This window comes from Canis lupus, chromosome 3 (genome assembly GCF_011100685.1).
Source record: "Canis lupus familiaris isolate Mischka breed German Shepherd chromosome 3, alternate assembly UU_Cfam_GSD_1.0, whole genome shotgun sequence".
Lineage (NCBI taxonomy): Eukaryota > Metazoa > Chordata > Mammalia > Carnivora > Canidae > Canis > Canis lupus.
In genome coordinates this window covers 57,214,186-57,238,316 of record NC_049224.1, presented here as the reverse complement: position 1 = coordinate 57,238,316, position 24,131 = coordinate 57,214,186, and the positions used below count along the sequence as shown (strand labels likewise).

Here is a 24,131-nt window from a genome sequence, read left to right as displayed (position 1 = left end):
GGCCCTCCACTCCCCGGTCACACGCCCCCGGCACGCTGCACCCTCTGCCTTCACGGCTTCCAATCCCCATCATGGCTCTCGTTCCCTTTCTTCTGTTTCACCCCAATCGTTTCCCAGAAGAGCTGGCATTTCACTCACACAACATCATGCTTACAATAGATCCATGAAGTTACAGAATCGAGAGCAGGCAGGGGAGAGGCTCTGGAAGTCACGGTGCTAAGGGTGCTCGTGAGCTTGCCGGGGAGCTGGAGGCAAAGACGGAGACCCCACGCTGCGGGCTCTGCTAGCATGATGAAAGGCGGCGGTTGCAGTCCGAGGGAGCGCAGCGTCTCCTAGCATCCAGCTCACACATGAATCCTGTCTGCATCCCTGTCAAGGGAGCCGTTACCCGGCATATCGAATATCATGACACCCAAAGCTCTTGCGTGGCCTTTGCGTTCAATGACTTAGGATCAAAGCTGATAGAATATTGCTGTGTGGAGATTTGCTGTAGTCGGGTGCTATCAGGATCAGACTTTCTGGTGACCTAACTGAATGAATGAGCAGAACCTAGAAAGCCCAGAGTGGGAGCCCTACTGGCAGGGCAGTGTCACGTTGGGTGGCTCCATAGTACCCATGGGCTTCTAGCAACCCCAGCCCTTGCTCATTCAATGCCAGAAGGGCTCCCCAGCAATCAGAGCCTCCAAAAGCACTTGCACGTGTTCCTGGTCAGGCTCTGGGGCTGAGGGGGCCAGGGCTTATGGGACCGTCCTTAGTGGAGAGACTCGCCAGAGAGACCAGAGAGACTAGAGCCTGTTTCCAATTCTGAGAGTGGTCCTTGAGCCATCAGAGCACCCCTTCCCGCTGTGCCCAAATTGGGCCTCAGGATGCCCCTTCCAGAGTGGCATTCCAGTTGACACCTGCTTTGGGGAGGAATATTAGTGTGTCCCTAAGAATCGCCCTGCTCCATCAGCAGTAGGCTGAGCCCAGCTTCTGGAGCATAGACATCCACTGTGGTGCATGATGGCTCACACTCGCCACCAGGGTCACAGGCTGTGGAGATTCCTGGCTCAGCATCCTGGGCCTTCCACCAGCAGGGGCCACAGACCGTGGGCCAGGGCACAGGCTCCTTCTGCTCACGGCCACCCTCATCCTGGATTTCTAACCTCCAGGGGTGGGCCTCATGCTAGCTTTACCCCAGCTTATCTGGGGGTTGCCCCTTCCTCATGACACTCAGCGACTGAGGAGGGAGGGAGGTAAGTGGAGGCAAGGCCTGGCTGTTGTATGGTCGCTCCTCGGTTTTCGGGCCCGAGCAGTTCACTGCCAGGTAGAACCCTTGTGTTATTCACAGCATTTTGGCGTCCGTGGGCCTTACGCCACCTGCAGAGCATGTGTTGGATCCGCTGTGTGGCTGAGGCAGGGACCAGCGAGGCACTTTGCATGCTTGGGATGTGGCACTGGTGGGGAAATGGGGGGCACCTCGCTGACCCTTTTGACCCCCGCACCCCCTTTTAGTTTGCACTGGGCTTTAAGGCGGCGCACCTGGAAGGCGTTGAGCTGAAGCACATGGGGCAGCAGCTGGTGGGGCAGTACCCCATCCACTTCCACCTGGCAGGTGATGTGGACGCCAAGGGAGGCTACGATCCACCCACCTACATCCGGGAGCTCTCCATCCACCACACGTTTTCTCGCTGTGTCACCGTGCACGGCTCCAATGGCTTGCTGGTAAGCGCCTCCCTCCCTTCCCTCCCTCCCTCCCCGGGAAGCAGAGGGTCCATTGCTCCCCATCCTCAGGTCCACTTCCTCCAAAACGTTGGCGCTGAGATGGATGTTGGGTCAAGACATTTAGTCCAAGGCCACTGGGGGTTGAGCCATCCTTAGCCTGGAGTGATGAATGCTGTCAGTTCAGAGCAGGTCTCCAGCTGAAGAGGAAAGAGAAAGAAAGGTGTGTCTTTGCCAATGGGCACTGAGTGGCAGAGGTGGTGAGCTGGCCTGGTCACTGGGGCTCCCGCTCCCTCTGCACCTCTTTAGAATGATGGGCAGCCAAGCATCTTCCGTGGCTGCATGGCTAGACAGACCTGTGAGCACAGACAAGGGGTCATGCTGAGACTCCGTGCCGTGGCCTCTGTCCCAGCCAGCAGTGGCCACAAGGGGCCTTTTCTCCCATGGGACCGAGCATCCTTCAGAGCGAACACTGCTGGGAGGAACGGCTCCATTAGCAACGTGAATATGTGCCAGAGGCTGGATTGGCACAGTTGATTTGTATACTACATTGATTCTTCTTTATTTGTTTTATTTAAAAGATTTTATTTATTTATTCATGAGAGACACAGAGAGAGACACAGGCAGAGGGAGAGGCAGGCTCCATGCAGGGAACCTGATGTGGGACTTGATCCCTGCACCCTGGGATCATGATCTGAGCCGAAGGCAGATGCACAATCACTGAGCCACCCGGGTGCCCTGATTCTTCTTTAAATGAACTAAACTTATGGGGCACCTGGGTGGCTCAGTGGCTGAGTGTCTGACTCTTGACTTTGGCTCAGGTCATGATCTCAGGGTCACGGGATCAAGCTCTGCATCAGGCTCTGTGCTTGGCGGGGAGTCTGCTGGAGATTCTCTCCCTCTCGACCCTGCCCCTCACTTCCCACTCCCCCCCACCTTTGTGCTCTCTCACTCTCTCTAAAATAAATAAATAAATAAATGAACTAAACTTATATCCTCTAAAAACTTAAGCAACCGGACATTACAAGCTGACACTCTGCAAGCTGAAAAATCCAGATTGTGTTTTGTTTGGCTTATAAAGTGTTTACAGAAACATTCGATCATTTTGACACTAAACTGATAATTTTACATTGAACCAGCCTTTCTTTAAAGTGACTAAACCTATATCCTCTATGAACTTCAAAACCGGATGTCACAAAATGGCACCCTGCGGGCTGAGCCCAGTGACGAGACGTGTTTGGTTTGGCTTATGTGGTGTTTAAAGAAACATCTGAAGTAGGCGTCGTCATTTAAAAGTTAAGAGATTTCACATAGAATTCTGGATTCTTGGCTTCTCTGGAAAAGTGGTCTGAGTGGGCAGGTCAGACCCACACTCCTGCATGGCACAAGGGCCTGGGGCAGGGCTGAGTCCTCAGGCTCCCCCCAACCCCGTGCACACTGCTCCCTACTATGTTACTGCAACGTAGTCCTCAGCTTGCTGCCTGTGGGCCGCCATGGGCACCTGAGCGTGTGACCCTGTTCACAACCAGACACAGTGGAGTTGGATGAGGCCTGGTTTTGTGTTGCTGGTGAAGCCACGGCCAGTTCTCTCCCTCAGCTCATCTTGTGTTGTGCGCCGTGCCTGCACCACCCACTAAGCATCGAAGGAGAGAACGGGCTTTGGGGCCCAGTCTGGAAGTGCTTGGGGTCAAGAGCTTGGTCCACAGGTTATGAGTTGTGGCGCCTTGGACAAATAGCTTGACATCCCTAAACCTCCATTCTCTCTCAGCCAAGTGGGGAAATCACACCAAACCCAGAGGTGCAGGTGCCCCAAGGTCGCCCAAGGCTGGAGCCCTGCCCGCCAGTTCATGACCAGGAACCAGGGCTGATTCTCCCTGGCAGGTGGCAGGAGGGCTCTGGTGGGAGTGGGTGCTGAACGTGGGATTTTTTTTCTGGCTCAAGGGAGAGGAAAGGAGAATGTGTTCTTGCTGAGGCAGAAAGACAATAGGATTTGTGATAAGTAGAGAATGTCAGGAATGAAGTACTAGACACAGAGGGAGCTCGGGCCCTGGAGCTTGGCCTTCCATCTGGCTCCTGCCCTGTACCAGGAGTGTGACCTGGGCCTGTCATTTTACCTCTCCGTGCCTCTGTTTCCTCTCCTATAAAACAGAGAAGATGGCAGTGTCTATTCTGCATGGTTGTTAGAAGGAATGAGTGAGCCAAGGATGTGGAAAGTGTGGCACGTGTGTGCCACGTTGGTCCTGCGTGCTGCAAGGGGCATGACAAGCGGCTCAGGTCCTTGTTCAGTTAGAATATAAGAATGAGAAGGCTTTGGCCACTTTGGTCACAGCGCACCTCCCTGAGAGCCGTGAGCCAGGTCCCAGCTGGAGGAATGGGTTCACGTCGGGGAAGCAGGGCAAGAGGTGTTGAGGGGTGGGACAGAGGCCTGGCCGGGCAGCAGTGGGAGCCCGCAGCTGGGTGGGGAAGCGGCAGGGAGAGCCTGAGAGCCAGCACAGGCCAGGAGCTGCTAGATGGACCAGCTGCACCCACAGTTGAGAGAGATTTTTTTGAGCCAGAGACTTTGACAACCTCTTGGAACCAGAAGACCCTTGTGGTCCTGCGTGCTGGGGCCATTCTTCTGTCCAACCCCAAGGGATGCCAGCCACCAGACTGGGAGGGAGCACCCATCAGCTCCCTGGGTGCCGTCTGGACACCAGGCAGCGCACTCGCCTTGCAAGGCCTCGCCGGGGTGCCAGCTGCAGCCTGACCCCAGTCGCCACATGGGGCTCCAGCTGCACTCAGCTAGGGTCTGTGCTGGGGAGCCAAGCTGGTGGGTTAGGATCTGGAGCCCACAGACCTGTGTGGCCCTTCCAAGGTGACACCACACTGGCATGGCTTAGAATCTGGATGAAGTGCAGGCCTCTGCTTCCCTGAGCCAAAGAAGCAGCAGGATAATGGAGTGCATTCTGTGTCCTTCCCCAAGAGCCACACCCCTGGGCAGGAGCTGGGGTCTGGGATTGGCGCCACACCCTGTAAGGGCTGCACCACGGAGGCAGGGAGCTCCGAGTTCAGAAGAGCTGCCTCGGAAGCTGGACTCTCTCCATCAGTATTTTACATTTGCTCCCTTCGTTCTGGCTTGCGGACTTTATCAGTGGCTGGGGCTGTGTTTGAAAAGATTTTTTTAGCTGATGGGATGAAAGGAGACCAAATACAGATGGAGGCTTTATTCTAATTTAGAATGCAGAGGCCACTCTGTAGCATCATGGATGCCTTTACCCTAATGCCACCCCAGATCTGGACATGCCTGAGACCCAGATGGGAGGACACTGGCTCATGGGGAAGAGGGGCTCCGAGGTGTGCAGAGCCAGGAGGTGCCTTCGAGCTGATCCCATATGTCCTGGGCAGCCCCAGATACATGGTTTCTCCCTCTACCACCTATAGAACACACTCTGGTACTCAGAGAACAGCCTCCCTCACCCCCGCACCCCTACCCCAGGTCGCCCACCTGCACTCCTTCCTATTCTTTGCCACCTGCTTCTGGAAAGGGCGGTCTGAACCTGACATTCCTGCCAACACCTGCTTCTCACTCCCCTCTTAACTTAAACGCCAGCCTCTCAACCTCTGCTTCCCCTGAGCCCAAATGATGCTCTTAGTCACCACTACCCACACCACGAGCTCCTGCTCGGCAAACCCACCTCCCCCTTCTCCCGGGACTCCTTGCTCACTCAGAAGCAGTTACCACCAGCATCCCCAAAACCACGAGGTCGAGAACAGAGTCCTACCAGCCTGTGTTCCAATGTTGCCAGTATGGACTTGGGGGGCTGATCCAAATTTTCTGAGACTCGGTTTCCCACTGTGTAGAGTGAGGATGAGGACACAACCCATTGCAAAGGCTTTGGAGGACGATGAAGCCAGAGAACACAAGTGGCACACTTAGCATTGGTAGAGGGCAGAGCATTATCACTGGGCCTCTCTGTGTACCTGTGCTGAGTAAGCCTCCTGCTTCCATGAGATAGTAGTGGGATCCCCCCAGCACCCCCAACACACACACACACACACACACACACACACACACACACACAGTAGACCCAGAGTTCAGCACACACAGTGTACGTGTCCTCCCATCTCGCCACAGAAATGCACCGTGCGTGCTAGCAAAGTCAAGGCTGGCGGTAAAGCCACTCTGCATGCTGATTATCCTAGTGACGCCGAGACCCATTTAACCAGAGAGCCCCCTTCACATGACTGTGCCATCCTGCACTGTGCCTCTGTTCCTATGGAACAGAGTTTGGGAGAGTTTGGGAGATTCCTCTGACACCAGTGGTGGTGTTTCCTTTGAAACTGGTGGTCCTCATCGAAGCTGCTGGATGCCAGCAGATGTGGGGTGAAGCTGGCCCTCAAAGGAAAGGTCCACTGCACGTTACCTCCAGGCAGGACCGTGGGGGCCTATGGCGGGCTCCTTGATTCCTGAAGCTGCTCTCATTTCTCTTTCCCGCCGGAACCCAAATGAGGGACCCAGATGGTGGTTCTTGATCTCCCCAGAAGTTCCCCAGGCCAGGGGTTCTGCTAGTGGATCGGATTGGGGAAGAGATGCTCTGGGGAAGAGGAAGGACATGTCATCCATCAGCCCCGCTATCCTGCCTCCCTTCCCACTGGCACCTCTCCTCTGGGGGGGATGGGGGTGCTGCCTCCGGGGCTCTGTCCTTCCTGACGATGGGGAGGGCCGCCTGGTTCTCTGCTGCCGGTCCCGGCCTCTGTGGGCCGTCCAGACACTCGCTGAGACTCTGTGACATGAGTTACTGCCTAGACCGGGGCTCTTTTCTTCAGTGGCTCAACACACAAAATAAGTGGTGAAGCCTGGAAGTTATACTTTTTCTTCCCATATGATTGTATTGGATGTCAAGTTTCTTGCTGATATGAGTTGAATCACACACACACCCCAAAGGCAGAATCAGGCAGGGCTGATTTCTGCTCGTATTTGCTCTTAAATAGCATTTTCTTCTGTTGTACATGCGTCAATTTGCACAGAACACTGTACTTCACACCTGTTTCCCCTGCTTCATTACTAACAGCACCCCTCTTCGCTCTCAGAAAAAAATGTGCTGGTGCAGACGGTAAATTAAGTGGTCGTTTTTGTTGAAGCGGTCCCTGAGGGCTGACAAATTTCCTCCTTCAAAATTTCATGCCCAGACCCCACCTAACAATAGCTGGAGACTTAAAAGAGCTTTTAGGAATCACTTTAGGACTGCTGACCATCATCACCAGGGGTGATGTGCACAAGGAGGAAGGGAAGGACATGATTTATACAAGAGAACAGGCAGGTGGTGGTGGGCAGAGGGACTTGCACATGCTTCGGGTTAGCTCACCCAGGGACTTGGCAGCCACTGTGCATGGGCCAGAACCTACCGGTTTTTCTGTCTGTCTGTCTTTCTGTCTGAGGCTGTATCATGGTGTAAATATTTAGTTCTGGGAAATGTCCTAAGGCAGAACGATCGCAGACCTAAGAGCCAGAAGACGTTAGGAGGCATCTGTCATACAAGACACACCTGGATGGGGGTGGGAGGCCTGGTTCTGAGCATGGCTCCACCTCGAGGTTTGCAAACACCCTGGGACACCCCGCGCCCTTTCTCTGGGTGTCAGTGTCTCCCCTGTAAGTGGAGGCATGGAGCTTGCTTGGAGATGTCCCTCCATCTCCTGCAACCCTGCTTCCTCCCTGCTTGTCTCTCCAGGCTGTTTATAACCAGCATGCAGAGCTCCCTGGGACGAAAGGAAGCTGTCCCACTGGATGACCTTGGTGTTCACCAAACTCTTAGGGAGGGATTGAGTAGGACTCGAGATCACACCCTTGCCAATGACCAAAGACTAGGGAGGGATGTTGAGGGAACAGGGTGGCTTGTGTGTTTGGATCCTCCCTTTTGGGGTGAATGGACATAATTTGAAAGCTGGGGTCCCAGCCCTGGCTTCTTGAACATGTGGGCTGTGTGACCTTGGGCAAATTACTTGACTTCCCTGAGTCTTGGTTTCCTTAGCTCTAAAAACAAAACAAACACCAAAAATAATTATTATAGAATTGTGTGAGATTTCAGCGAGATTGGAAGGACATGGTGGGTCTGGGTTCTGGATGCTTCCAGAGCCTGACTACCTGGAAGGTGGAGAGGCAGGCTTTGTCATATAAAAGACTCCATAGGGAATTGGGGTGTTTCCCCGAGATTTGTGTACCCCAACCAGAAGCAGTTTTGTCACACCGAGGAGATGCTGTTGGTGTGGAGTGAGGGCAAAAGCCAGGGAGGCCACTAAACATCCTACAAGGTACAGGACAGCCCCTTGAAGAGTTAATGGTACTGAAGCGGGGACAGCATCTGGATGTTTCAGGGCCTGGCATGCTGGTAGGTGCTTAGTAGGTGCGTGTCAAACTGATGCCATAGGGGAGCAGGAGCTTTTCTTACTAGGTGACACCAGTGGGCTATCGGGCCCCAGGGTGGGGATGAGGATGGGAGATCTCAGTTAAGAGAAATGAGGCATTTCTTACCATCCTCAAGTGTTCTGCTGCGGACAGGCTGCCTTTGAGGTGGTGAGCATCTCGTCTCTGGGGCATTCAAGGGGAAACACAGTTCCCATTGGTAAGAGATGCTTGTGGGCAGTCTAGCATTGGACAGGGAGCTGGGGCTCAGGCCAAAGACCCCTCTGAGGACCTTTTAGTTCTCAGACTCGTGTGCTCATGGGGTTCAGACCCAGAAGGGGCCTCGGTGATTGTGGCATGGGAGACCCCTGTGCTGCTTGGGCATGCGGCTAAGACCGTACCCGGCTCTCTGTGTCTGCAAATGGCCTTTCTGCTTCCCCCACTGACTGGGATTCCAGGAAGGACTTTGAGGAGCTGGAGTTTGCAACCTTTCCTGGCTCTTGGCTCAGGGGTTTCAAATATCTCCTGATGTGCATCGTGGACTACGAGGCTGGCTTGGCCCTGTGGGTGAGGACATAGCCTGGCCTGGCTTGGATGTCACCCTCAGGGCAGCTCTCCCACTGCCCTCTCTGTTGGGTGTGTTCTGGGCAATGCCCCATGTGAGGTCCTTATAAGCTGTGTACCCGGGTGCTCTCGCCCGGGTGAGCTCTCGTGGCCCTGTCCAAGCCTCCTCTTGGAGCTGCTTCTAACACTCTGTCCCTGTGCTACCCTGCGGAGCCTCGGCCCCACCTCCAGCTGGAAGGGGCCTTGAAGTCTCAGTCCTGGCCCCCCGGATCCCACATCTGTGCCAGGCCCTACCAAACCCCTAGTGCTCCTCAAGGGGCCTGGAGTGCAGCTGATGCTGTTGCATGTTTGCTGAGTGTGAATAGGCACAGGACGCTGGGTGAGGAGTCACCCTGGCTTGGTCTCTGCAGGTCAAGGACGTGGTGGGCTATAACTCCTTGGGCCACTGCTTCTTCACGGAAGACGGGCCAGAGGAACGGAATACTTTTGACCACTGTCTCGGCCTCCTTGTCAAGTCTGGAACCCTCCTCCCCTCCGACCGTGACAGCAAGATGTGCAAGACGATCACGGAAGACTCCTACCCAGGGTATATCCCCAAGCCCCGGCAGGACTGCAAGTAAGTGCCTTCCTCCCCAGGGCATGCGCACCACCCAGCCCTGCACCCCAGGGACAGCCCTGTGTGTGTACCACTCACCTGCCCACTGGGCCCCTGACGGCTGCACCTGGGCCTTCTGAGCAGCTTGGGCCTCCTAGCTCTTAACCACCTACTGCCCTCGGCCTCTGAGCTGGAGGCCATGGGGGCCACGGAGACCACGGAAGGCATGCTTCCCACTCCCCCCTTCTCCACTTGTTCATGGCCATCATTCCTATCCACAGAGCACCACTGTTTCTATCCTCAGGCTTCCCTGATGTCACACGGTGCTCCTTTGAGAGTGCGTGGGCTGCCACCTGGGTGCCACAGCATGTACCCATGGGGATAGAGACCGAGACAGAACTTCCCCTGTGAGAAGCATTCCCATGCTGGGTCTCTCCCTGAGTAATGGCCATTCTCCTGGGTGCCTGGGACTTATCTTTGCTTGACAGCCAGACTCAGACTCTACCTATCAACAACCCTTGCCTTATGGAGCCCCTTTTAAATTCTGAGCCTTCCAGGTGCCTAAATGCACCACACTCAAACAAGCAGATGGGTTTCCTAACAAATGAAGGGTTTCTCAAGCCTCTGGTAAGAGGCTCGGGAGCCAGCAACCTGTTGCTTGACGCTGTGCATCTCTGCCCCTCCCTGCAGCGCAGTGTCTACCTTCTGGATGGCCAATCCCAACAACAACCTCATAAACTGTGCAGCAGCGGGGTCCGAGGTGAGAAGAAAGATCCCTCTTCAGCAGGAAGTAAAGGCGGGAGCTGGGGGTGGGCCAGGAATGTGTGTGTCCTGAGCCCCATCTTGGCTCAGCTGGGACGAGGAGGTTAAAACCAGGCTGGGGCCACATGGACTGGGCTTTAGGGAATGGCTCTGTCCCTTCATCATATTGGTGATCAAACCACTTTGCTGAAATGACTCATTATTAGATGGAAGCAAGTGTGGCTCAGAGCTCTGCCCCACACACCGATGCTCTCAGCCAAAGTAGTTTAATTTTTGCATCAACCCTACGAGGCAGGTACTCGTTCCTTCCATCTGCTGGGTGAGGAAGTAGAGGCAGGTAGAACGAACGTGCCCAGGGGCATGCATGGATTCAAACACAACATTCTGTCTACACAGCCTTGCTCTTACCCACTTGTCCCTGCAGCTTAGCATCCCTGGGACCCTGAGCAGGTCAGGTGCTGTCTCTGGGTCTCAGCTTCCATTAGCTGCAAAACAGCAGGGAAATGCCAAGAACATCATAGACTCTGAAAGCCAGATGTTTGGAGCCCTTGGCTAATAGAGTAGGACTCTCTGGATGGCGGTCACAGTAAGGGTGGACCCCAAAAATATATCTGCCAGACCTTTTTACCATCCCTGGGACATGTGTCCGGGGATGGGTGTTGGGGGCCCATTTGGGAGTAGAGCTAGGTCCAGCCCCAGTTGGGCCATCCCATGGCCCCAGCAAGGAGTCTGCAGGGCTGATCTCTGTGGCTCTCCCCGCTTCCCCCAACAGGAAACCGGGTTCTGGTTCATCTTCCACCACGTGCCGACGGGCCCCTCGGTGGGGATGTACTCCCCGGGATATTCAGAGCACATTCCACTGGGGAAATTCTATAATAACCGAGCGCATTCCAACTACCGGGTAAGTCTTTCCAGACTATCCTTCCCCAGCCGGCCTCTTGGTCCTCCTTCCTGGCCTGCAGATCATTAGAAGGGACAGAAGGGCAGAAGGGACCTGGGGGGCATGGGTGCAGCGCACAAAGCCCAGGGTGTCAGGGCTAATCTGGTCCAGTCCCTAACGGTACAGATGAAGCTGAGGTCCCTGGAGGGGAACGGGTACATCAGGATTTGGGGAAAAATCTCAACCCATGGAAGACTGTGAGGAAGAGAATCCTCTCCCATGGGCTGGGGCTTGCACCTGCAGTGGGGCGGGGGAGGACCCCAGGCAGCTACGTGTCCTGGAGGCCAAGCAAGAAGGGTGTCTCGGGGCAGACGCAAGGAGGCAGCGGTGTCCCCCGGATGGACCGGGGGTTTCTGAGGCTGTCGTGGGCTGTACCGGGGCGGCGCAGAGGCACGGGGGCAGGGGGCCAGCCGAGCAGTGGACAGGCTGTGTGGGCTGCTTGTTGGGACCTGCCCCTGGTGGGTGAGGGTCCTGGTCTGGGGCCAGCACCAAGCCTCCTGCCATCCTCTGAAATCAGTGTTCTTAACCTTTGAGGGAGGCCACAGCTGGAGGCTGGGGGGTGAATCCTGGCTTGAGAGCCAGCAGCTAGGGATCGAGCCCCTCCTCTGACGCTTGGGATGCACTGGCCAGAGTGGACCCCGGTTACTGGAGAGGGGAGCCTGGTTACAGGTCTTTCTGGGAGGCAGAGGGTCCCCACGAGGCAGGAGACCGAAGGTGGCCTCATAGGGCGGCACCGTTTGTGGCCCTACCTCCCGCACGCCCAGAGCTGAGCACATAAAGACCTTGAGAGCCAAGCAGGAATGTGAGCTTCTGTCCTCAAGTCGTACCAGACCCCGGGCAGGGCTGTGGGAGGGTCCCAGACCCCTGCCCCAGGGTGGAGACCAGACTTAGTTCAGCAGTTCCTCTAAGCCACTACAGACACATTTCCCAGGCACATATGCCCATCACCCTTGAGTCTGAGCTGGGCTTATCCCTGCCCAGAGCAGGGTAGGTTCTGGGCGCCGACCTAGCTGCATGGCCCTGAATGAGACATGTAACCCTCCGGATATCAGCTTCCTCGTGCACATCTCCAAGAGGAGGCCTTATTCCAGATCCACTCTGAGCCATGCAGAGCAATACAGTCTCCTCACCTCCCTCACTGCAGACCCCTTACCTCTGTTAATGCGTCCTGACAGCACAGTTGGTTTTATTGGACCGTGTAAGGGTATGCAGTGAGGCTGGGCGTGAGGAGGTGCCTGGGGCCTGCAAGTGGAAATGACCGTGTCCCTGACTGTCCCCTCCCTGCAGGCTGGCATGATCATAGACAACGGAGTCAAGACTACTGAGGCCTCTGCCAAGGACAAGCGGCCCTTCCTCTCCATCATCTCTGCCAGGTAAGTTAGCCCTCAGGAATGCACAGACTCCCTGCTGACCTACTGACCCACCTCTATTCTCTTCATTCACTCACTCATTCATTCATTCATTCAGTCCATCAGTCATCAAATATCTATTGAGCACTTTCTACGTCCTGGGGAGGGAGCCAGCTGCTAGGGTACCGTGGTGAAAATCTGAGCGGGGGAAAGTCTGAATTAGGTCTTAGGCTACAGCAGCTGAAGGGAAATAGAAATCTCTAGAGGTTCCTGGATCCTTCCTCAAAGGCTAGCACAGAGCTGGCTGGAGGCCCAAGGCCACTTTTAGAAGGTGCTATCAAACCCTCAGGGTTGTTGGATAAACCAGCTCCCTTTAAAGAGGCCAGTTGCTTGGCCAGCATCGTGGCAAGCAGCCCTGGTGCCATGATGATGCCGACGGAGGACGCTGCTGGTCTGGATGCCCCCGAGGGCCACACTCAGTGCTCTGTTTTGTAACCAGAGAGCTGGAGCCCAGAACAGGCATGAGGTTGAGGGTCTCCAGGTCCATGGGGAGCTGAGCAGCTCACTGTCCTTCCCATCCCTCTGCTATGGGCCTCACTGCCCAGACTTCCCTCTGTGCCATGACCTGCCTCGGCCCGGGCGTGGTCTCCCCAGGGGTGTGATGAACAAGAGCAGTGACGCGTCCTAGCCTGCGTGTGCGGGGCCCTGGAGAGAGAGACCCTTGCTTCCGTGATGAGCTCAGAAAGTTTGCTTCGGAGCCCAGGCTACGTGAGCCGGGTGCTGCTTCCTCAGGGTCTTCCAGGCACTGTGCCCACAGAGGGATGCTCACAACCCGGAGGGGGATCAGTTCGGGAGGCCCTGACACTGCCACCTGTGCCCTCCCTGCCGTGTGTTCCAGATACAGCCCTCACCAGGACGCCGACCCGCTGAAGCCCCGGGAGCCGGCCATCATCAGACATTTCACCGCCTACAAGAACCAGGACCACGGGGCCTGGCTGCGTGGCGGGGACGTGTGGCTGGATAGCTGCCGGTGAGGAGAGAGCTGTGGGGTGTCGGCACAAGGAGGGGGTGAAGCCTCCCCCACGCAGAGGAGAGGAGAGCAGGACAGGGGAAGCAGGCACGTGGACTTGGTCCCCGCCAGGTGGAGGCACAGGATGGCAGCTGGCAGTGACCCCTCGAACCCCCTAGAAACAGCATATGCAGGTGTGTGGGTCATCGGGTAGTCCCTGGTGAGGCTCGCTCAGGCCTCAGAGCCAGTCAGTGAAAGGAAGGAAGGAGGAAGAAGCTGGCACGTCCTGGGCACCTGCTGTGTGCTGAATCCTTGGTTGCCTTGGTTACTGTGCTTCTCGAAGATTCAAATTATCACCTCTGTTTTGGAGATGATAAACTGAGGCTGAGTTTGGTGACCTTCCCAGAAGGTCATACAACTAGTAAGTGGTTGAACTGGGGTTTGAAATTGCAGCTTGTCGGACTCCAAAGCGTCATCGTGACAGTAGGTCCTGCCCTTCCCGGCACCTGCCTGACCGCTGGGAAACTTGGAGTCTGTCCCTTTTCTGGGGCTGAAATGGGAGCTGGCATGGCTAAGGGGCAGGGGACTCGCATCCACATGGCCCACCTTGACCTGGTGCTGGCCCCGAGAGGCCCTCCACGTCCCCCACCACCCCCTCCACTCCCCAATCCCACCTCTCACTAGCCCTGGAGTCACAAATGGGAACTGGCTGCAGAAGGAAGCTCACGGAGCTCAGCGTGCATGCTGCTGATGCAGTGTGGTGCCAAACGCTGAGAGCCATCTAGGCACCAGGCCCGGTGTGGGAAGGGACCTCGCCGTACAGAGCAGGAGAGCACGCAGCTCCCTCAGCAAACCCCATGCTAGGCAAAGCCTCCTTCCCCACGCAGTGTCCACAGGGTGATGCCGGGGATGGGGCAGGGCCTTCCCTCCTTGATGTCCCTGAGTATGAAATGAGAACAGGCTCTGACTGTCCTCTCGTCCCCAGGTTTGCTGACAATGGCATCGGCCTGACCCTGGCCAGGTAAGGACAGCTGTCATTGCACTGGGCCTTCTGTGGGAAGCTGGCTCAGGACATCTCATGCCAGACATCTTCTCCCTATAGTGGTGGGACCTTCCCGTACGATGATGGCTCCAAGCAGGAGATAAAGAACAGCCTATTTGTTGGCGAGAGTGGCAACGTGGGGACGGAGATGATGGACAACAGGATCTGGGGCCCCGGCGGCCTGGACCACAGTGGACGGACCCTCCCCATAGGCCAGTAGGTTTGCACCCGTGGCAGTTTCCTTGTTCTGTGGCCTCAGCTGAGTGGCAGCAGTGGAATTTCCTCCTCAGTGCACCTGCTTGGAGCATTGCCCCATTTCTGAGGATGGTGGACAGATAGACTCAGGCCAAAGGGGACTAACCAGGAAGGTGACAACACCCAATACCATGTCACATGCAGACGAGGAACTTGAGTCAAGAGAAGGCATCATACTCAGGGGAGCAGCACGGGAGGTGTTGTCACACATTCTCAGGGCCTCCAGGCACATACAAGACCAAACGCATTCCCCGTGGGCTCTAGGGGTTCGAAGGAGTCTAGCACAGAAGGAATTTCCTGACAGCCGGGCTTGTTCATCAGTAGAACCGTAGGGCTGTCCTGAGGTGCCATGGGCTCCCTCTTTAAAAAAAAAAAAAATTTTATTTATTTATGAGAGACACACAGAGAGAAGCAGAGACACAGGCAGAGGGAGAAGCAGGCTCCATGCAGGAAGCTTGATGTGGGACTCGATCCTGGGACCCCCAAGATCATGCCCTGAGTCAAAGGCAGATGCTCAATCGCTGAGCCACCCAGGCGTCCCATGGGCTGTGGGCTCTCTGCTGCAGGCAGAATTCAAGCAGAGAGGGGGGAGGACAACCAGGTGGTTGGAGGGGCGGGGAGCTGGGGGAGTGACTGGCTCACAGAGCAAAGGGACAAGGTCAGTTCGTCGGAGAGCCTCGGGTGGGTCAGGGCAAGGTAGGTCTCCCCCATCTGATGGTGATTCGGCTCAGACATGAATCCAAGCCAGACAGCAAGGCCCGAGGCAGCCAGTAGTGCCGGGAGCCCTGCTCTCTGGGTGCTAAGGGCCCCTCTTTCTCCCTAAGCTGCTTCCCTTTCTCCAGGGAAACATAATCCCTGCCTCTATGGGCAGGCCCGGGCCTGAGGCTTCCACCGCAGTGGATGTGGGCCTGGCCAGGGTTTCGCAGACAGAATCATGGCCTCCTTTGGCACAAGCTGTCAGGAAGCTCTTGTTTCTATCTGGCCTAAGTGATGTACCTCTCCCTTTGGATCATTTTTATGAGCAACTCTGCATCTGCATATTTGGGGTTGCTTTGCTGAGGGCTACCAGCCTCCCAGGGCCAGGACATTCTGATGACTTCCAGGGGGGAGTTTGTTTATGGAGGCCTGACCATACTGCCAAACCAGGCAGGTTCCTCGCACTGCATTTGTGAGCAGAGACTGTGCCCTCCTGGTCACGAGCTACTCATCCGAACTCTCGGAAGGAGAGTAATACACCCTTTACATACACAGTTCGTAAGAATGGGCTGTCCCCAGAATGTCTGAAATGGAACAATACACAGAGGCACCTCCCCACGAGTGCTGGGTTCAGGGCGCTGATGCCAATAGACTCCATACGCAGATGGAGAAATACAGGAAGTCCTTGGTGTCTACGGAAGGCAAAGGACAAGACTGGCGTGACCAGGGCTTTCCTTGGGGAACCGTGTCTGGGCAGGGGAGCCCAAGGTGGAAGACAGGGGACGCAGAGTGTGGCCTCTCCCCAGGGACAGATCCTTTCCTGTGATTGTTCCCCTCTTTCTACCTTTCCTCTTATGCCTGCTGTGGAAGGAGGGGGCCCAGCCCAGAGGCAGAGATACTAACTGGACTTGGAGAATGTACAAGCCTAGATTTGGGGCCACTGGGAAGCCCAGCCAGCCCCTTCTAGGCCCTGCTCAGGTGTCCCAGGCAGATGAGGGGCATCTCTGAGCCCCTGTCCTCTGCTGGGCCAAGTGACCCAGTTTCCGGTCCCTTCTACCTCCACCTCCGAGCGTGCTGCCTCCTCTCCATCCTTTTCTTGAGTCCTGTAGCCCAGCACCTTCCTGGGGTTCTTTGGCAGCCCATACCTTTGCCCTTCCAGTCGGGCCTGCCTCTCTGCTGGGGATGCTTGGAAGGTTACATGCAGTTATCTTCCCACATCATTATCACCTTCCTTTCTGTCCTGCTTGCCTCTCTCCAGACCCCAGAGACTTGCAGTCAAAAGGCTTACTCACAGGAAACTCATCTGGGTTTTAATCTGATTACATTGTTACAGCCACTGAGACTAAGGCGATAATGACTAATGGCTCCCATCTCCCAAAGGACATAGTACTAGCATTCTGCAGCAATGTTTATGGCATTTGCCCAATGACTTCACAGGATGGAAAAAATGGGGCAAATGTTTCAATAGAGGACAATCCCCAAAACCCCAACTAGCAACGAAAAAGATATCCGTCCTTCCATTTCTCCATCCATCCATCCATCCATCCATCCATCCATCCCTGCATCCATCCTTCCATCCACCCATCCCTCCATCCATCCTTCCATCCTTCTGTTCTTCCATCCATCCATCCATCCATCCATCCATCCATCCATCTATCCTTGCATCTATCCTTCCATCCCTTCCATCCATCCCTCCATCCATCCTCCCATTCTTTCATCCATCCATCTTTCTTTCTGTCCATCCATCCATCCACCCATCCATCCATCCTTCCATCTATCCTTCGATCCCATCCATCCATCCATCCATCCATCCATCCAATAAGTCATCTAGCAAACATTTACTGCTATTTACAATATCTTTAAATGCTTTCTCAGCAAACTAATGAAAGGATCAGTAATGCCCTGCAGTGAGGAGCTCCTAGAGGTGGGGATCAAGAATGGTTCACCCAGAGAGTCTGTTTCCATCCCCCATGGAGGGTGCAAACCACTTTGGTGGCATGTCTGACCTCTGACTCTTGTGACTCCATAGGAATTTTCCAATCCGAGGAATTCAGTTCTACGATGGCCCCATCAACATCCAAAACTGCACTTTTCGCAAGTTTGCAGCCCTGGAGGGCCGGCACACCAGTGCCCTGGCCTTCCGGCTGAACAACGCTTGGCAGAGCTGCCCCCACAACAACGTGACCAACATTGTCTTTGAGGATGTCCCGGTGAGTGGGGCGCTGGGGCAGGCTCCCGGCCAGTCCAGACTTTGGCCGGTGATTCACAAGTCCCCCAGGGCTGGAGTTTGAGCCGTTGCCACTACCACAGGGAGTGAACAACTTCCTCCGAACAGGCTGGGCCATGTCCCAGCCCGTCTGCATCCAGACTGGAAAAGTACAAGTGTAGGTCGCTGCACAGGTCAGGTCTAGCTGCGTCAGTGCCCACTCGCCCTCACGCTGCCCTTCCACCCCCTAGAGCCTCGGCAGGAGCTCCTGCCAGACTCAAGGCCCGAGACTGCTCCTTCCAGGGCCTTGGCTTTGACCTACTGAGTCTCACGATAGGGCCCCTTGAGTGGGTACAGTTAATCTAAAATCCTAAAGTTTCTTCTGCTACAGAGTCTCTGCCTCATGTCTCCCTGAGAGCACCATGAACGGGGTCCTCCCTGCCGCAGACAGGTACCAGCGAGGAGCTGGTGGTGAGGAGGGCAAGGCATAGGGCTGCCCTGTGAGGCTTGACGGGACTAGATGGCCTGGGCCATTCTCTGGGCGCTAGGATCTCCCAGAACTTTCCTCCTCCTCTGGTCCTCTTCTGGCCCTGCTCTTGGCCTCTCTGCCCAGCGCTGTTTCTTTGTTTCTTTACCCAGGCCGCTGAGGTCTGAGAGAGGCCACAGAGACCTCCATGGCTCGTGCTGAAACATTGTCTTCCTAGAACAGCACACACACATGCTCACCCTCTCTTACACACGTGCGCGTGCACCCCTGCGTCACTTCCTCTCAGGCTCTGAGCCCGCACGTCAGAGCACTCTCTGGAGTCACCCACAGCAGCCAGGCCTCCTATGAGCAGAGGCCAGATGGACGTGTTGGGTCCAGAGTGGAGGCCGGTGAACACATGGCCGTCTGTCTGGCTCCCTCTGTGAGGTCAGCCGCAAGGTCTCCTGCAGCGCCAGAGAGCGCCTTTGCTCTGGCCAGCATGTAATGTCAGTGGAAACCGGAAACTTCTCTCTGGCCTGATGACGGCCGCCGTTTCCCTTCACCTCTGGCCCAGCCTCATTCACTTTCCTGGGCTCTGTTTAGATTACTTCCAGAGTGTTCTTCGGAGAACCAGGGCCCTGGTTCAACCAGCTGGACATGGACGGGGATAAGACATCGGTGTTTCATGATGTCGACGGCTCTGTGTCCGAGTACCCGGGGTCCTACCTCACCAAGGACGACAACTGGCTGGTCCGGCACCCCGACTGCATCCACGTCCCCGACTGGAGGGGGGCCATCTGCAGCGGACGCTTCGCACAGGTGGGGAAGCCAAGGCAGCCCTGCTGCCCCAGTCCCTGACTCCTGAGATGAGTAGGAGCGTGTGCCCAAGTGCCCACTGCAGGCCTAGCCCTGAGTCAGGCAGAGAGTAAAGTTTCTTTCTTCTCCTATATTTCTTTTTCCTCCTCACCCGGTAGAATTTTCAAAAAAATCAAAAGTGAAAGCACTGTAGGCAGAAAGCAGAATGCCTAGAAAGGGGGCACTCCGAGGTCCAAGCGTTGCATTCAAGTCAGGCTCTGGTGCTTCAAGTCAGCGTGAGGATGTGGGCAGATGTGAACCTGGCTCCCTGGGCAACTCCGGGAGACCCAGTGTCCTCATCTGTGAAATCAGGACAATAGTTGAATCTGCTTAATGAGCTGTGGATGTGATTTCATATATGGATATGAAGGGCTCCCCCAGCCACATCCACCAGAAATGAAGTGCAAACCATATATGTGGCCTTAGATCTTCTAGAAGCCATGTCAAAAAGGAGAAAGAAATGGGGAATTAACTTTAATAATACTTAATATATTTTAACAGGATACTCAAAATAACTATCATCTCAACATGTAATCAACATATAAAAGCCATGAGCAAGGCACTTTTCATCTTTATCTTTGTCTTCCTGTTCTAAGTCTTCAAAACCCACAACCTGTTTTGGGCTTAGAACCCAGTCCATTCGGATGTAAATTTTCAGCAAAATGAAAGCGAGCCCTACCAAAATGACAAAGTCGAGTGTAGTGGGAGACTTATACACTGGTTGTGATTTGAAATTTAAATTAACTAAAATAAAATTTTAAATACAGGTCCTCAGCCACACTGGTCACATGTCTAGGGCTCAGTGGCCATGTGTGGCCAGTGGCTATTGTATGGAACAGCATCTGGAACATGGTAGAACCAAAAGTATGAGTTAGCTATTATGAGGTTATCATTGGTTGCTATGTGGTTGAATGGTGAATAAATAAGAAGGGACACAACCAAGGGAATAAAGGTGTTCAGGTAGAGGGAGCACAGGGAGCCCTGGTGGGCCTGGAGGGGGCAGGACACATGAGTGAAGTTGACCTCAGGACCACCACGGGGCAGGCATGTGGGCATTAGGAATGGGGTGGTGGGGGTTGAGACAGGAGCTAGCAGGAGGTCTGGTGTCATGGAGAGATGGGAGGAGGAGGCAGTGCCAGAGAGGAGAAAGGGCCTGGAGCCAGGTGGGCACACAGAAGCCAAAGTGCTGGAGAGACTGGTGCAGGTGGAGCAGTAGGAGGGACAGGTGCAGGTGGAGCAGAAGGAAAGACAGGTGTGGGTGGAGCAGGAGGAGGGACAGGTACAGGTGGAACAGGAGGAGAGACAGGTGCAGGTGGAGCAGGAGGAGGGACTGGTGCAGGTGGAGCAGGAGGAGAGACAGATGTAGGTGGAGCAGAAGAGACAGGTGCAGGTGGAGCAGGAGGAAAGACAGGTGTGAGTGGAGCAGGAGGAGAGACAGGTGCGGGTGGAGCAGGAGGAGAGACAGGTGCAGGGGGAGCAGGAGGAGAGACAGGTGTGAGTGGAGCAGGAGGAGAGACAGGTGCGGGTGGAGCAGGAGGAGAGACAGGTGTGGGTGGAGCAGGAGGAGAGACAGGTGCAGGTGGAGCAGGAGGAGAGACAGGTGCGGGTGGAGCAGAAGAGACAGGTGCAGGGGGAGCAGGAGAGACAGGTGCAGGGGGAGCAGGAGGGCCGCTGGGGAGACAGGGCTGTGCTCAGGGCAGGAAGTCCAGGCGTTTTCATGATGGAAGGTGAGGCCGGATAGTGGGCCCGAGGAGTTGGGTGGCCCACTCAGAGAGGCAAGGGGTGAGAAGAGCGAAGAGCGGCCAGAATGGGGGGAGGGGACTGCTGACAAGGAGATCAGGCCATGAAAACCCAGTGGAGACTGAGCCCCCACCTCTCAGGCTGGGGGCTTTAACAGCCCTGCTGAGAGCCCTGGGGACAGGTAGGGTGAGCCCACGGAAGGATCCAGAGTGGCTCCTCCAGTGCCCGCATGCTCAGGGCGAGGAATGTGATACAGGATGCTGGGGGGAACGCCGAGTGACCGGGGAGGTGGGCTCAGAGTTTACTGATAGACAGGACCGTGCCCCGAGGAATTAGAAGGTGACTAATCCCTCGGACCCACTGTCCACATGCAGGCCCACCTCCTGGCCCCGACCTGGGGCCTTGACCTGGCTCTTCCCTCCCACCCCGTCTTTTCCACTCACTGCTTGTCTTGTCGAAAAGCTCTGATGGTTAGCGCTTGTCCAGCTACCGGAACGGGCTCCTGCTTCGTCGGTAACCCAGTCCCCCCCTCCCATTACAGCTCACCACGGGTCCATATGTTCCCTCGATCCTGTGGTTCTCCAGACAGCCCCACACTCTGCTGAAGCTTCTCTTTCCGTTTTGTAGGCAGCGTAGCCTCCCCCTCCACGTACACACGGTCACACTGGCATGCTGGCCGCCACCGCGGAAATGTCGCCTTGAGAATACAGGACACCGTGTCTTACACCGAGGCTGGCCCAAAGCAGCTGGGTTCTTGGGTCCCTGGGACCCAAGAACTGATGGTCTTGCTTTCAAAGTGTGTTCTCTGAAATGAGATGCCACCCATTCGTGCAGGGCCTGGTGACATGGGGACTGGCCACAGGGCTGTCTCTCAGACACAGGCAGGAAGGCCACTGATGAGGGGAGCGGCATTCACAACTTCTCCCCCTGCCCTTTCCTCATTCCACATCTCCTCCTGTACCCAGTGGTTCTGGCTTTGCCATGTGACTATGAAGCAGACCCCTCCCCTGTTTCCACTGGTCTGTCCTGCACGGGACCTTTTTCTGAGGACACAGAAAAAGTATTAGCCAGATTGCAGTGTGGCCTGGGCTGCACTCGCCACCCGAAAGACAGGCCCCCATATTTGGCCATTCGTTCATGCATCCTTAAAAGGGCTCTAGAAGAAAGCTCCTTTGAAAGTGGGGCCTCTAGTCAGATGTTAACCAGACGCTCTTGGAATAATTCCGTCTAATGGTCCTGTGGTGTGTTTCCATTTTGGGTTCTACAAGATATACATTCAGGCCTACAAGACCAATAACCTACGGATGAAGATCATCAAGAATGACTTCCCCAGTCGTCCTCTCTACCTGGAGGGGGCCCTGACCCGGAGCACCCACTACCAGCAGTACCAGCCGGTTGTCACTCTGCAGAAGGGCTACACCATCCACTGGGACCAGACGGCCCCTGCCGAGCTCACCATCTGGCTCATTAACTTCAACAAGTGAGTGGGTGCCCGGCTGGAAGCGTGTGACCCGGGGACAGCCATGCTCCTGGAGCTCACGGCTGCAGTAATCATGTGTCACCTTCCCCTGGGCCCCCGCAAAAGGACACCCCTGGAGGAGCTGATAGCCGCCCCTAGTTAGGGAGCAGAGACCTGGGCTGACCCCCTGCTCTGGGCACGGCTGACTTCAGGCACAACATCTGACTCCAACGGGGGCCCCTGTTTAGGAGCTGGGGCTAGTGTCACCCCCGTGCAACCAGGTGAGGTGACATGACAACATTTCACTCAGGGTCTGGCCTCACAAGGCCTCATTGTATAGCAAGAGGTATCTGGCAACTGTTAGGACCATTTTACAGAAGGAAATGAGCCTCTGGGACCGATTGAGTCACTGAACTGAGGGCATCTCCACGAGCCTCGTAGATGCTCATGTGCTTTCTGTGAACGTGCCACAGTCTCCCTGTGAGACGGACTGTATCTGATATGGAAGACGACACCCACAGAGATGAATAGGCCCTGTGACCAGGCCGGGCCAGGAGGGCTGAGCCCTACTCTCCAGATCCCGGGCCCTGTCACAACAACCCGGTGGGGGAGTGTGTCTTTCTGCTCCAGGTGGGGCACCCAGTGCAGGCCCAGGAGGTGCCTGGCCACCGTCCCAGTGAGCCTGTCCCTGCCCCGCACACTTTGCACCTCCATGGTTACAACAGCAGGTGTTTCCCTGGCGCAGGAATGGAGGTGCCATCTGGGGGAGGTTTCCTCAGTCTTTCTCCGAGGCACGCCCTGAGCGCTCTGAGGCCCAGGTGCCCTTGCTTGTAACCTGACCCTACTTCTGACCTTAGGGACGACTGGATCCGAGTGGGGCTCTGCTACCCCCAAGGCACCACCTTTTCCATCCTCTCAGACGTTCACAATCGTCTGCTGAAGCAGACATCCAAGACAGGAATCTTCACCCGGACCTTACAGATGGACAAGGTGGAGCAGAGCTTTCCGGGCAGGAGCCATTACTACTGGGATGAGAACTCAGGGTGAGGAGCCCCCCACGTGGCTGCAGGGAAGCAGCTCAGCCCTGCTTTGCCTTGGGACCCTTCCAGTAGGGCCTGAGCCCCCACCTAGTAACTGGCCGTTGGCATAAATGCTTTCCCAGGGGCTCCGATTCAAAGGCCGACTGCGCCATCCACCCATGACATTTTCTAAGCTGCCAAGCTCGGGGATAAAGTAAACATTCCATTAAACATGCTCGGGGGTTGTAGGGAATAGGCCTGTTTCAGGAAAGAAGTGAAAGCAGTGAATCCTAGAACGGAGACAACGTAGTGCACTACCTCTGATCCTCACCAGCCAATGGATCCGACACCAGATGGTGGTGTTGCTGGTCTAGAGGGAGAAGAAGGGAAAGAGGGGTCAGCGGCAGGCTGCCCGGGGGCCGCAGCACAGTCTGGGCACAACTGGTGTTGAACCCAGGCCTGCCTGTGCCCAAAGCCCTCACCTTTCTGCTAAACCAGGTTCTGCTCAGTGGAGCGATCACAGGGATGGAGCGTCTGGCTGTGGAGATAAAGGAGCTATGTGGTCCCCTCCCCACTGAGACAGTCAGTGTAACAGCTCAGGAATGCCCACACATCTCTGAAGCGACGAGGCCGTCCAGAGCCAGACCCTGGAGAGTCAGGGGAAAGTCGCTTGGCGGCCTTTTTCCCGTTCTTTTTTTTTTTTTCCCCCAAAATTTAGTTATTTATTTGAGAGAGAGCGAGAGTGAGAGCAGGGGCAGAGGGAGAGGGAGAGAGAACCTCCAGCAAACTCCATGCTGAGTGCAGGGCCCAGCATGGGGCTCCATCTCACGACCCCCAGATCATGACCTGAGCTGAAACCAAAAGTCAGATGCTCAACCAACTGAGCCACCCAGGCGTCCCAGACATTTTTCCATTCTTGTCTTAAAATCAACGATAAGGACATACCTCACAGGTGCACCCCCCCCCCCCGCCCGCCTGAGACACATTTTTATCAGTTTGATTAGAGAGAAATTAGAATTTGAAAGTCAGAGGCATAAGGGCTATGCTGGGACTGGGGGTCTGTAGACAGCACCCCTCTTCGCACACAAATTCTA

The 24,131-nt window shown here is 55.6% G+C and overlaps 1 protein-coding gene across 2 annotated transcripts in view; it reads left to right on the top strand.

The window, feature by feature from the left end:
* The window catches only part of CEMIP (cell migration inducing hyaluronidase 1), a 138,943-nt gene that overhangs the window by 105,010 nt on the left and 9,802 nt on the right, over positions 1-24,131 (top strand). For both annotated transcript variants that reach the window (XM_038532996.1, XM_038532995.1), the window contains exons 13-24: positions 1,495-1,704; positions 9,055-9,260; positions 9,930-9,999; positions 10,774-10,902; positions 12,229-12,314; positions 13,189-13,320; positions 14,285-14,320; positions 14,402-14,557; positions 17,322-17,502; positions 18,568-18,783; positions 21,828-22,039; positions 22,876-23,061. In XM_038532996.1, coding sequence (XP_038388924.1) covers positions 1,495-1,704; positions 9,055-9,260; positions 9,930-9,999; positions 10,774-10,902; positions 12,229-12,314; positions 13,189-13,320; positions 14,285-14,320; positions 14,402-14,557; positions 17,322-17,502; positions 18,568-18,783; positions 21,828-22,039; positions 22,876-23,061 — 1,820 coding nt within the window. The remainder of the gene's footprint in view (positions 1-1,494; positions 1,705-9,054; positions 9,261-9,929; positions 10,000-10,773; positions 10,903-12,228; positions 12,315-13,188; positions 13,321-14,284; positions 14,321-14,401; positions 14,558-17,321; positions 17,503-18,567; positions 18,784-21,827; positions 22,040-22,875; positions 23,062-24,131) is intronic.